This window comes from Arctopsyche grandis, chromosome 7 (genome assembly GCF_051622035.1).
Source record: "Arctopsyche grandis isolate Sample6627 chromosome 7, ASM5162203v2, whole genome shotgun sequence".
Classification (NCBI taxonomy): domain Eukaryota; kingdom Metazoa; phylum Arthropoda; class Insecta; order Trichoptera; family Hydropsychidae; genus Arctopsyche; species Arctopsyche grandis.
The window spans coordinates 22,693,338-22,705,803 of NC_135361.1; the positions used below are offsets into that span (position 1 = coordinate 22,693,338).

At 35.4% G+C, this 12,466-nt stretch overlaps 1 protein-coding gene across 1 annotated transcript; it reads left to right on the forward strand.

The window, feature by feature from the left end:
• The first annotated feature begins 1,343 nt into the window (after nt 1-1,343).
• On the forward strand, nt 1,344-11,606 carry Mur89F (Mucin related 89F). The gene is made up of 7 exons (XM_077435010.1): nt 1,344-1,404; nt 4,391-4,605; nt 4,684-7,234; nt 7,340-8,335; nt 8,387-9,394; nt 9,458-10,539; nt 10,827-11,606. Exons 1-7 carry the CDS (start codon nt 1,344-1,346, stop codon nt 11,100-11,102), a joined length of 6,189 nt encoding a protein of 2,062 aa, XP_077291136.1. The 3' UTR covers nt 11,103-11,606.
• Nucleotides 11,607-12,466: the final 860 nt, after the last annotated feature.

Sequence of the window (12,466 nt, forward strand, 5' to 3'; positions counted from 1 at the left end):
ACGTGTATGAACAAACTAGTATTTTCATGAACGAAATGTACACTAGTACGTATGATATAATACAAAATTTTACTCAAATTTAGATCCATTTTAGGTTAGATTGTATGTGTATGTTTCAATAAGAATTTCAACAACAAAAACAATGAATTGAAATTACTACAGAAAAGTTTAAATTATAAAATGTTTTGCAATTACGCTTGGGTTCACTTTTTCGCTGATGATTTCAATACATTTTTTAATAAATACGAATACATATTTTAAAGGCGTAAAACAAATAGATATCCATTTTCTATAAAGCTACTAAATTGATTTGTTCATTTATTTTATTTTAAATTTGAAATTAGTTTCAAATAAATAGATTTCAAAACATTGAGTATTTATTTATATTTAATGAACATATTGAAATATACAAATCAAGCAAATATTATATGAATGTATGTCGAAATGTTTTCATCAATACTTTTTACGAAAATAACTGTTGATTGTAAAACGTAAATTGATTGACTCACAAAAAAATGTGTATACACTTTGATTTACACACGGTAAAAATACGAGACTCGTATTTATTGCATTATTAATCAGTACAGAATGATTAAATTGAACCACGACACATTATCGTTGTACATTGTTAACATTGGAACGCGGGATGCAACTCTGCAGCTACTGAACGATCCTCTTTTGCAATGGAAATGATTTTTCGCGTACGCAGCTCGCATGCCAATGTTAACCCTTTCAAGTCGTACGAAAGACGCGCCTATACGACATCAAATAACACTGTAGATCTCCAACTTGACGATGCGGTTCACGATCGATCGAATTCTTCCAGTTTCCTGAAAAACCGGAACGGGAATCTTAACCGTTGCTCGAACCTTTCTCCAAGTCTGTGTGGGCGGTGACAGATTTATCTGTTATTCGTCGGGTATCCAAAGAAACCAGGAAACTTCGTCACAAGTGATTGTGAGGAAATGAATGGTCCTTGTCTTCGTGTTCTTTTGAATTTGATGTAATTTTAAACGTACGTATGTGAATAAATGCAAGATTTTTCATTGTTGTGTAATGCATATTTGACGATGATTCGTTGCAATTTTATGCACTCTCACTTTTCCTTAAGCCGATTTCGTACGATGAACCTTTCAGTTTTGAACATTGGGCTTCTCAGAATACATTATGATGAATTTCGACGTGCAAAAAGTGCATCGATCAATACAATATATGCTCGCACGTCAATTACGTTGCATTTTGTACATGATTTTTGTTCTTTCAATGATTTTTTTTATTGTTTTCAGACACAGATGTTTCGGCTGTGAACTGCCAACGTCATGAGAAGATTTTCCGGGTTCACCATGCGTGCTTTTCCCGTCGTAGTGCTTTTCCTGATATTTTCACTAACATCCGCCAATGAAGGTAATCTTAGCAAGATATGAAAAAAATCAACAATTATTTCATTGATATAAATAATGTCAATTAAATATTGAACGAATTATTCACCTCATGAATTGTTGCACAATGGATATTCAATTAAAAAATTGCTCGGTAAACAAGTTTTTATTCAATTTCATATCCTTCAATGGAATTATTATTTTTTTATTTATGGATCGTTAGCGTCACAATGTAATTGATGCTTAGTCAATATTACGACAATGAATCTTGAAAAATTAATATTTTATAAAAAATAAACAAACCCATTGAGCAATAGGCGTGAGATGGATGCGAATAGAATAGCATATTAAAATACATATGTATGTTGAATTGAACTTCGTGGCGCATAATTTTAAATATAATATTACCGTGTTGCGAATTCTTTATAAATAGCTTCGATCATTATAAAAGCTGGTCTCAACACGGTGGGGTCTTTTGATAAATAACAACCGGTGTAGTATATAACGTATAACTTATCCTGTATATTTTCATACCTCTTGAAAAGCACCTGCTTATGTTAAGAAACAAGCGTAAAATTCCAAGGGGTATTTTCTCGTGAAGGATGAAGGTCGAAACAAGAAAATGCAAAGCTTAGTATTTTTCTTCTGTGCTTAAAAGTTTTGACTTATCGGTAACATCGATCTTTGGAATGGATGAAAAGAGCTAAAAATATAAAAAAAACATAAAGGTTTATAAGGCGAACAACATTTTGCTGGATCCTGTATTCCCTTCACGGTATATAAACGAGTTCCCGACATGTATTGTTACTAAGTTGAAAGATGGGACTTTAATCTTATACACATTATAAATGACAGGAGATGAAAAAAGACGAGGAAAGATATTGAAAATCAACTGCCATGTTGATATAATAAAATTATGTTTAATTTCAGCGAATGTAACTTTTTCGCCAAATCAAAAAGTTTTTCGTCCATGGTTTCCTGATATTTAATTGACATTATTTATATCCATTTACAAGATATAATAAAGAGTGATAAATACGATAATAAATATGATAAAATAATTTAAATAAAAATGGGGACATTTAATGCGCATTTTATAAAACAAAGGCGCAGTTTATCATAAGAATTTCATAAAATTTGGGTGAATTAAAGAATTTATAAATGTACAAAATTTAAAAATAATTTAATTAGTATAGCATTCTTATAGCAATGCGGGAAGCTATTTTCACAACAGATTTAAACAACCAAAAATGAATGAAATGCGCATTAAATTCAGCATTAATGCTGAGCATTAAAGATCTCGCATATAGAATCGAATTATTAACTCGCGATTTATTAATCTTAATAACTCGCGAGTTATTAATTATTGAATTAAACTGCAAATTTGTTTTAGTTGAAATCATGGGAATTTTTCAATTCTACCTTTAACTGCGCATTTTAAAATTATTAAATGATAGAAAAAAAATTTCATACTACAAATAAAATATTGCTGAATATTACATTTTTTATCTAACAGACATTTATTAAATGCGTAATTTCTTTTATTCTAATGTGAAAATGATTCGTTCTAAAGGGCAAAGTTATTTTGTTAAATGCACCGATAAATAGTACCCAGTAAAAATTTAAAAGGATACGTCATTTAATATTTGTACTTGTATTGGCTTTGATTATTTAACAAAATTCTATCATTTTCCAATATACGAGTATGTGGTAAAATTCGGTTTAAGCTGACCTTCACAATTTTCCGCTTAAAAAATAAAAACAAAAGCTACACTTAAGTGGCTGAAATGTAACATAAATCGTCAGTAATTGACTGTAAAAAATCGCCAAGAATATGTTTCAAGTAAAATTTAAATAGAGAAACAATTTGGAATACCCCAACAGTAATGTGGTATATTCAAACTGAAAGTAAACGTTAAATAATACATTGTAATTCTTTGAATACTTACAACCGTATTCATAAATAATAAACTAGGAAATTCCATAAGCCTATATGAATGTACAAAGTCATTGTACATAATTTATGGTAGCATCATGAACAAACAGTTAAATTAAATAAGGCAAACTTTGACCGAAGATTACCCATTTTGATCTCGCACAATATCATTATATTATACGCGACAAATTTACGACCGAATGAGAACATTGTTTTGAAAGGTATAAATTTAAAGGCAACGAGTTTTTGTTAACATTTATACGCATAAATCAAGCGATACACACTTCACTCGAAAGGTACGTCCATTTTCCACGATCTCGAATAAATTTATCACTTTTGGGCGCATTGCGATTAATATTCTTTTTTTTATAAGTGTGTAGATATAAAATAATGTATTTGTATCAATTCAGAGGTGTTTTGCGAAATCGATTTGTGCAATGATCGACCACAAAATTTTCACCGCATTTCCTGTGTCGTTTCATTCACCCTTGAAATATACATAGTGTCGTTGCAATTTTATATGAAATTCTCTCACGTGCCAATCAGATTTGTTTTGTACGAAAGTTTGTCTCGTGTAACGTTCAATTACAATAATGAAAATAATAGTTCTGTAATAAAACCAGTTTGTCCATCTTTCATCTCTGATATAACCGCGTTGTAGGCTCGTTTAACTGGTTTATAAGTTGATGCACCTTCAAGTCAACGCAAATGCATCTTATTTTTAAATTGCGCAATTTAAATATTTTTAATTAATCGAGCGTAAAAGACAGCAGTGATTACGTTGCTCGATTTTAAAGCGTTTCGGTTTTTTCTGTCGTGCGTATTTTTGCGAAGAACGTGACAAGGAATTGGAATCATCAATCTCTTTTTCTACATACATATGTATGTAGTATATACCAGTCTAAATATTGTACATCATCAGTCATTTGGAAGTTTAGCGTGTCTTCATATCATTACGTCATTTGTCATTATGATTCACCAAACAATTGTTGCTATTATTAAATACACCTGATCAATCGCAATTATAAAAGCATGTCTAGATAAATTGTTTACAAGTAGAAAATTACGTTTATAGATGTCGAAGATTATTCATACATCGAGAATGAAGAATATCCACACGAGGATGAAGACTTTGGCGAGAGGATAGGAAGACGAAGATATCTATCTAAAAGTTCGGGACAATCATCGAAGAGTTTCAAATGTCCATCTGAAGGTTTTCATCCAGATCCAGATGATTGCACGGTCTTTTATAGATGTGTTCCAAGTGGAGGTGGATTTATTCCGTTTTGGGTGAGAATTTTTCTTTGAAAATAATATTACACAATAAATATTGACTTTAATCTCATTTTTCTATTACTGTTTTTATAGTTTCAATGTGGTCCTGGAACAGTCTTTGATCCAGAATCCAACATTTGCAACCACCCAGGGAGTACTAGCAGGGCAGAATGTGGAGGAAAACAAAAGCCTTCTACGAGTGATTCAGATAATGAAAATGAAGTAGAAAATGGTGATGACTATAATCATCCTCCATCTCAAGCCGCATCTACAACTACTACTACTTCTACAACCACAACTGCACCTGCTACTTCGAAAGCGACTACGACTACGACGACACAAAAACCGACTACGACAACACAAAAACAAACTACGACAAAATCACCATCGAAACAAGAATCATCTGGAAATGATGTGTGCGTTTCCGATGGTTTCATGGCGGACAGTAAAAATTGTAAACGTTTCTATAGGTGTGTCGATAACGGAAGAGGAGGTTATACAAGGTATGAATTCTCTTGCAGTGGAGACACAGTTTGGGATCAAGAAATTCAAGGGTGTAACCACGCTTGGGCAACTAAAAATGATCGTTGTAGAAATAAACAATCTAACTCACAAAATTCAGAATCGCAAAGCACGACCCAACAAAGTACAAAGGCTCCAACAACGACAACGACCACACAAAAAACAACACAACAACCACAAACTACTACCACGAGAACAACTCAAAAAACGACTTCTTCAAATAATCAGCAAGGATCGTCCTCGTCCAGAGAGGACCAAAATTCGAAATCGACTACTACACAAGGTACCACAAAACGTCCGACAACAACCACTTCGAAATCTACAACAGAAAGTCAAAAGGGAGGTGGAAATGATCAATGCCAGGAGAGCGGTTTCATGGGAGATTCAAAAGATTGCAAGAAGTTCTATAGGTGTGTTGATAACGGACAAGGTGGTTATACACGTCACGAGTTTTCTTGTGGGGATGGAACTGTGTGGGATCAAGAAATTCAAGGTTGCAATCATGCGTGGGCTGTCAAGAACTGTGGTGGAGGTGGGCACGGTAGTAGTGAACCTGAAAAAAACAAAGAAACATCACAAGGATCACAGGGAACTACCGAAAAACCAGAAAGTAATGAAGTTTCAAGTGAAACTACAACTAAGAAACCAAAACCAGAAAAGAAGCCACAAACTACAACAACGGAAAAAGTTGTTCAAGAAATGACGTCAACTACGCAAGCATCCCAGAACAAAAATGAGCCCGGAGAAGAATCGAATCAACCGGCAAATGATGAATGTACACGCGAAGGATTTATTGGCGATAGTAAAGATTGCAAGAAGTTCTATCGCTGTGTAGATAATGGTATGGGTGGATTTACCAAGTATGAGTTTTCGTGTGGAGACGGAACTTTGTGGGATTCAGAAATACAGGGTTGTAATCACGCTTCTGAAGTTAAATCATGCGGTGGTTCTGGCTCAGGCTCAAATAGTTCTTCTGGTTCAGGCTCCAATGGTTCTTCTGGTTCAGGCTCTAGTGGTTCTTCAGGTTCAGGTTCCAGTAGCTCTTCAACGGAATCAACAAGCACTTCTGGTAATGGATCTAATTCTTCAACCGAAGAAAAAACTGAAAAATCAACAACTCAAGCAAGTACATCAACCACCGAAGCATCAACTACCACAACCAAATCCGAATCAACTGAATCCAATAAAGAAAATCAAAGCAGTTCTTCCGGTAAATGTGAGTCCGAAGGCTTTCATGCAGATCCAAATGATTGCAAAAAATTCTTCAGATGCGTGGATAATGGGCAAGGTGGATATACAAAATATGATTTTGCCTGTGGAGATGGAACAGTATGGGATCAAGAAATACAAGGTTGTAACCATGAATCAGAGGTTAAAAATTGTGGAAAAGGAAGTTCTGGAAACTCTGGAAACAATGGAGATAATGGATCGAAACAAGAATCTACCACATCATCAACATCGTCATCATCATCTTCGCCATCGTCGTCATCAACCTCGTCGACTTCAACAGCAAAGCAAGAAACAACTACTTCTTCGTCATCAGCAACAACTACGCAATCGAGCACAACAGGATCCAGCAGTGGGAAATGTGAATCTGAAGGCTTCTACGGAGATGAAAATGATTGCAAGAAGTTTTATCGATGCGTTGATAATGGACAGGGTGGTTATACCAAACATGAATTCAGCTGTGGTGATGGCACTGTTTGGGATCAAGAAATTCAAGGCTGTAATCATGATTACGCAGTAAAGAATTGTGGTGGAAAAGGTAGCTCTGGAGACAATAATGAAAATGGTTCCAAACAAGAGTCTACCACCTCCAAATCAGAATCGACGACTGCATCTGAGACATCTTCATCAAAACAGGAAACGACAAGTTCATCTCAGACAACGACAACTGAGACGGCATCATCAACTTCATCAGGTTCATCGGGTTCCAGTAGTGGTGAATGCGAATCTGAAGGTTTCTACGGAGATAAGAAAGATTGCAAGAAGTTTTACCGATGCGTAGATAATGGAGAGGGTGGTTATACTAAATATGAATTTAGCTGTGGAGATGGTACTGTTTGGGATCAAGAAATTCAAGGATGTAATCATGACTATGCTGTGAAGAGCTGTGGAGGTAGTGGAGGTAGTGGAGGTAATGGAGGTAGTGGAAGTAATGGAGGTAGTGGAGGTAATGGAGGTAATGGAGGTAATGGAGGTAGTGGAGGTAGTGGAGGTAATGGAGGTAGTGGAGGTTCTGAAAACAATAAAGAAAATGAATCTACAACTTCTAAATCAGAATCAACTACAGCATCCGAATCAACAACAAAACAAGAAACGACAAGTTCATCGTCAACAGCTACAACAGAAGAACAATCGTCAGGTTCCAGTGAAGAATGCGATTCTGAAGGCTTCCACCCAGATCCAAATGATTGTAAGAAATTCTATCGATGCGTAGATAATGGTGAAGGAGGATATACGAAATACGATTTTGCTTGTGGTGATGGAACAGTTTGGGATCAAGAGATTCAAGGATGTAATCATGATTACGCTGTCAAAAGTTGTGGTAAAAGTGGAAATTCTGGTGAAAACAATCAACAATCATCCACTTCGTCATCTACAACCGAATCATCTGAATCAAATAAAACAACAGAAGATTCCTCAAATGAATCAACTACCGAAGAACAGAAAACAACCTCAAAAAAACCAACAGGTTCAAGCTCTGGTAAATGTGAGTCTGAAGGATTTTATGCCGACCCAGATGATTGCAAAAAATTCTATCGATGTGTAGATAACGGCGAAGGAGGATACACCAAATATGATTTTACATGTGGAGATGGAACTGCGTGGGATCAAGAGATTCAGGGATGCAATCATGAAGCTGAAGTTGAAAGTTGTAAATCTGGTAGTGGTAGTGCTGGTGGTGGTCAAACTACCGAAAAAAATAATGAAGGTGACGGAGAAACAACTACCAGTAAATCAGGTTCGACGACTCAGAAATCTACAACTGAAAGCTCGTCTACAACAGAGAAGCAGGACTCTGGTTCATCGTCTGGAGGAAAATGTACATCTGAAGGATATTACGGTGATGAAAATAATTGTAAAAAATTCTATAGGTGTGTAGATAACGGGAAGGGTGGTTACACAAAATATGATTTCACGTGTGGAGATGGAACTGCGTGGGATCAAGAGATTCAAGGATGCAATCATGAATCTGAAGTTGAAAACTGTAAATCCGGGGGTGGTGGTAGTGGTGGTAGCGGTAATCAAACTACCGATAAAAATGATGGAGGTGATGGAGAAACAACAACCAGTAAATCGGATTCGACAACTGAGAAATCCACAACTGAAAGTTCGTCCACAACAGAGAAGCAAAACTCGGGTTCATCATCTGGAGGAAAGTGCACATCTGAGGGATATTATGGCGATGAAAATAGTTGTAAGAAATTCTACAGGTGTGTAGACAACGGAAAAGGTGGTTATACGAAATATGATTTCACGTGTGGAGACGGAACTGCGTGGGATCAAGAGATTCAGGGATGCAATCACGAATCTGAAGTTGAAAGCTGTAAATCCGGTGGTGATGGTGGTGGTGGTAATGATGGTAGTGGTAATCAAACTACCGATAAAAATGATGGAGGTGATGGAGAAACAACAACCAGTAAATCTGATTCGACAACTGAGAAATCCACAACTGAAAGTTCGTCTACAACAGAGAAGCAAAACTCGGGGTCATCATCTGGAGGAAAATGTACATCTGAGGGATATTATGGCGATGAAAATAATTGCAAGAAATTTTATAGGTGTGTAGACAATGGAAAAGGTGGTTATACAAAATATGATTTCACTTGTGGAGATGGAACTGCGTGGGACCAAGAGATTCAGGCATGCAATCATGAATCTGAAGTTGCCTCATGTAAAGGTGGTTCAGAAGAATCGTCATCAACGACATCGACAACGGAATCAAATGAATCTTCAAGTACGAGTACAACAACAGAATCGTCGTCTTCAGAGGGCTCTTCAGGAGGTCAATCTTCAACTACAGAGAAAAGCAAATGTGATAACGATACTGAAACTGAAAATGACATAAATTGTCCGCATGCAGGCTATTTTGCACATCCGAAAGATTGTAAAAAGTTCTACAGATGTGTTGATTGGGATGGAGATGAAGGTAAACGGTATTCCGTGTATCACTTTGAGTGTGGTGAAGGTACCATATGGGATCCTTCTCTAGACACTTGCAATCACGAAGAATCTGTGTATCCACCGCGAAAATGTTCAGGAAATCAAAAAACTACGAGTACTACTGAGGGCACTACTGAAGGAACGACAGAGATGACTACCGCTATGGAATCTACAACAGAAACTACAACCGAAGAAGGAACTACTACGGAGCAAACAACTACAACAGAACAGACAACAACAGAGGAACAGACAACTACAACAACAGAACAAACCACGACAACTGAAGCAGCCACAACAACAACAGAACAGACTACAACGACAGAACAAACTACAACCGAAGAGGAAACTACGACAACAACAGAGAAAACTACGACAGAAGAACAAACCACAACAACAACAGAGCAAACTACGACAGAAGAACAAACCACAACAACGACAGAGCAAACTACTACTGAAGAACAAACTACAACAACGACAGAACAAACCACGACTGAAGAACAAACCACAACAACAACAGAGCAAACTACGACTGAAGAACAAACTACAACTGAAGAAAGCACAACGACAGAAAAAACCACTACAGAAGAAAGCACAACAACAGAACAAAGCACTACAGAAGAAAGCACAACTACAGAAGAAAGCACAACTACAGAACAAAGCACTACAGAAGAAAGCACAACTACAGAACAAAGCACTACAGAAGAAAGCACAACTACAGAACAAAGCACTACAGAAGAAAGCACAACTACAGAACAAACCACAACAGAAGAAAGCACAACTACAGAAGAAAGCACCACAGAAGAAAGCTCAACTACAGAACAAACCACCACAGAAGACAATACAACCGACGAAAGTACAACAGAAGAATCGACGACAACCGAACAATCCACAACGGAACAAACAACTACTGAACAAATGGAAACTACAACGGACTCCACCGAAGAAAACACAGATATGACAACCACCGAATCTCCAGAAGAATCTTCGTGTCCAGAGCTCGAAGATGATCAGATAGCCATAGTATGTCCCACCGGTTTCAGAAGGCATCCTAAATACTGCAATCTTTTCTACCAGTGTACCATGGAAGACAACGACAATCACGACATGAAAGTGGCCGTTCTGCGCTGTCCAGATGACACCATATACGTGGACAACGAGACAAAATGTCTCGAGGAATCAGAGACCGATCAGAAATGCAAGGGAGAAATAGCGGAAAAGTCCAGCTACAGAAATTTCAATCCGAGAGCTATTAATCCACCGGTGAGTAATATCAAATCAACTTTAATATAGTTAAACATTAGGCTTATTTGACAGGCAACTGAATAACTTACGATAAAATTATTTTATAGTATTTTAAACGTCATTTAATTTTAAGACGTGCAGTGCAGTGACATCTATTGAATTAATAGTAAACTTTTTCTTGTATTATACATATTTATGAGGTAAATTTTCTTTGCAAGACCAATTTCAATTCAAAAGGAGTTGCTTTTGCTGTATCACAATTTTATTTTACAATATATATATCATGTATCTTTTAATTGCGACAGGTATCCGTGAGATCTGGTCGTCTCCTGTGTCCTTCGGAGGGTCATTTCTCTTTAGATCCGGAAGTTCACTGCTCTCCAGCATTCCTGAAATGCAGAAAGTCGCTGCCGTCCCACAAGATGCAAGGCTTCATATATCAATGTCCAGAAGACCACGTTTACTGGCCAGTTAGCAGAAGATGCGAAAGGGCTTCTAGAATATCAAGATGCGCCAATTCAAAAGACTCGTGGTTCAGACGCTGGGAAATTCCCATCGAAACGGTCAACGTGGCCGTTTAGGACGATTTTAATTTGAATTTGTGTTCTAAAAATGGCGTCGTAACACCTAAATCGAATACCTTAATACGCATTAGACAAAGATTAGCTTAATCCATTTTAAGCGATGAATAAATACGAACAAGTGTGTGAAAACGTGTAGTCGTGTACGAATCGTAGCGAGTGAATGGCGAATGTATGTATGGATGTATGAAAGTTGTGATACGTACAGGATGCGGCGTAAATAAGGAATGTGATCGAATAGATGTATCTTTACCGCTGCACTTATTATAATAAGTTAATTTGTAAGTATCGTTAGATTAATTGAGCATGTTTATGAAGATCTCATGAACGCTGTCAATGAGTGAAAACTCTGACAAAAATGAAATAAAATACCTAAAATATAATAATCACCGTTCAATGTTAAGCTATTATTAAAATATATTTCAATAGCAACAGTCAAATAAGGACGAAGAAAAGTTTCACATGTTGTTTGCATTTCATAACAACTTTCACGAGAGATGCTTCTTATACATACATTATAATTTACCCATAACTATTATTAATATACTAATTAAAAATATTGTTTAGTCACAATAAATGCCATTATTGTTATGATAAAGTTAATTAAGGTATAATAATATATAATTATTATAATGTGGAATCTCAAGACTTGATATTTTTAAATGAATACAACTTTAGAAATGCAGTGTCCTAAAATTGTTGATCATAACCCATTCGTATTACGAATTAACATTGCTTTTAATTAATTTTATTTTAATTGCAAAGTTGGATTGTGATTTGAATGGGTTAGATGAAAAAAAAAATAACAATATTTTCTTGTGAGTGAATATTTTGAATTATAGTTAAAAAAATTATCTTCAATTAATAACAAAATACTGTGATATATATATAATAAATAAGGGTTTCGCAATCGATGAACAGATTAATGATTTTAAGACACTTTTCATCTTAAAAAAATTATCTTTGGTTTAAATCTTATGTTTAAAAAAGGAAATTCTTTATATAAAACATTCATTTATAATAAAAAGAATTTTCTGGGGAATTTTCGGTGATGGGTTATTCTTTTCATTTTATTTATTACTCCGTATACATATTAAGTTATGTATTTTATTACAATTTACAAAGTAAAACTTAAATTCAAAGTTCCATGTAAATCGTAATAATGGATACATAGCACCATATTTATTTATTTTATTTAAATATTCCACTATAATTTTTACCATTACAGTATATTTATTAAACTTAACCTTTAAATGTAATTTTTAACGTAATTCACATCAAATCTACGATATATATACATACATATATATATATATATATATATCTATGTATGTATGTAAAAATAATTGATGTGTGAATATACA

Coding starts and splice junctions, on each gene's coding strand:
- Mur89F (XM_077435010.1), top strand. CDS start 1,344: ATGCGTGCTTTTCCCGTCGTAGTGCTTTTCCTGATATTTTCACTAACA. Junction 9,395..9,457: donor AGGAAATCAAAAAACTACGA/GTACTACTGAGG, acceptor AATCTACAACAG/AAACTACAACCGAAGAAGGA. Junction 10,540..10,826: donor CGAGAGCTATTAATCCACCG/GTGAGTAATATC, acceptor TAATTGCGACAG/GTATCCGTGAGATCTGGTCG.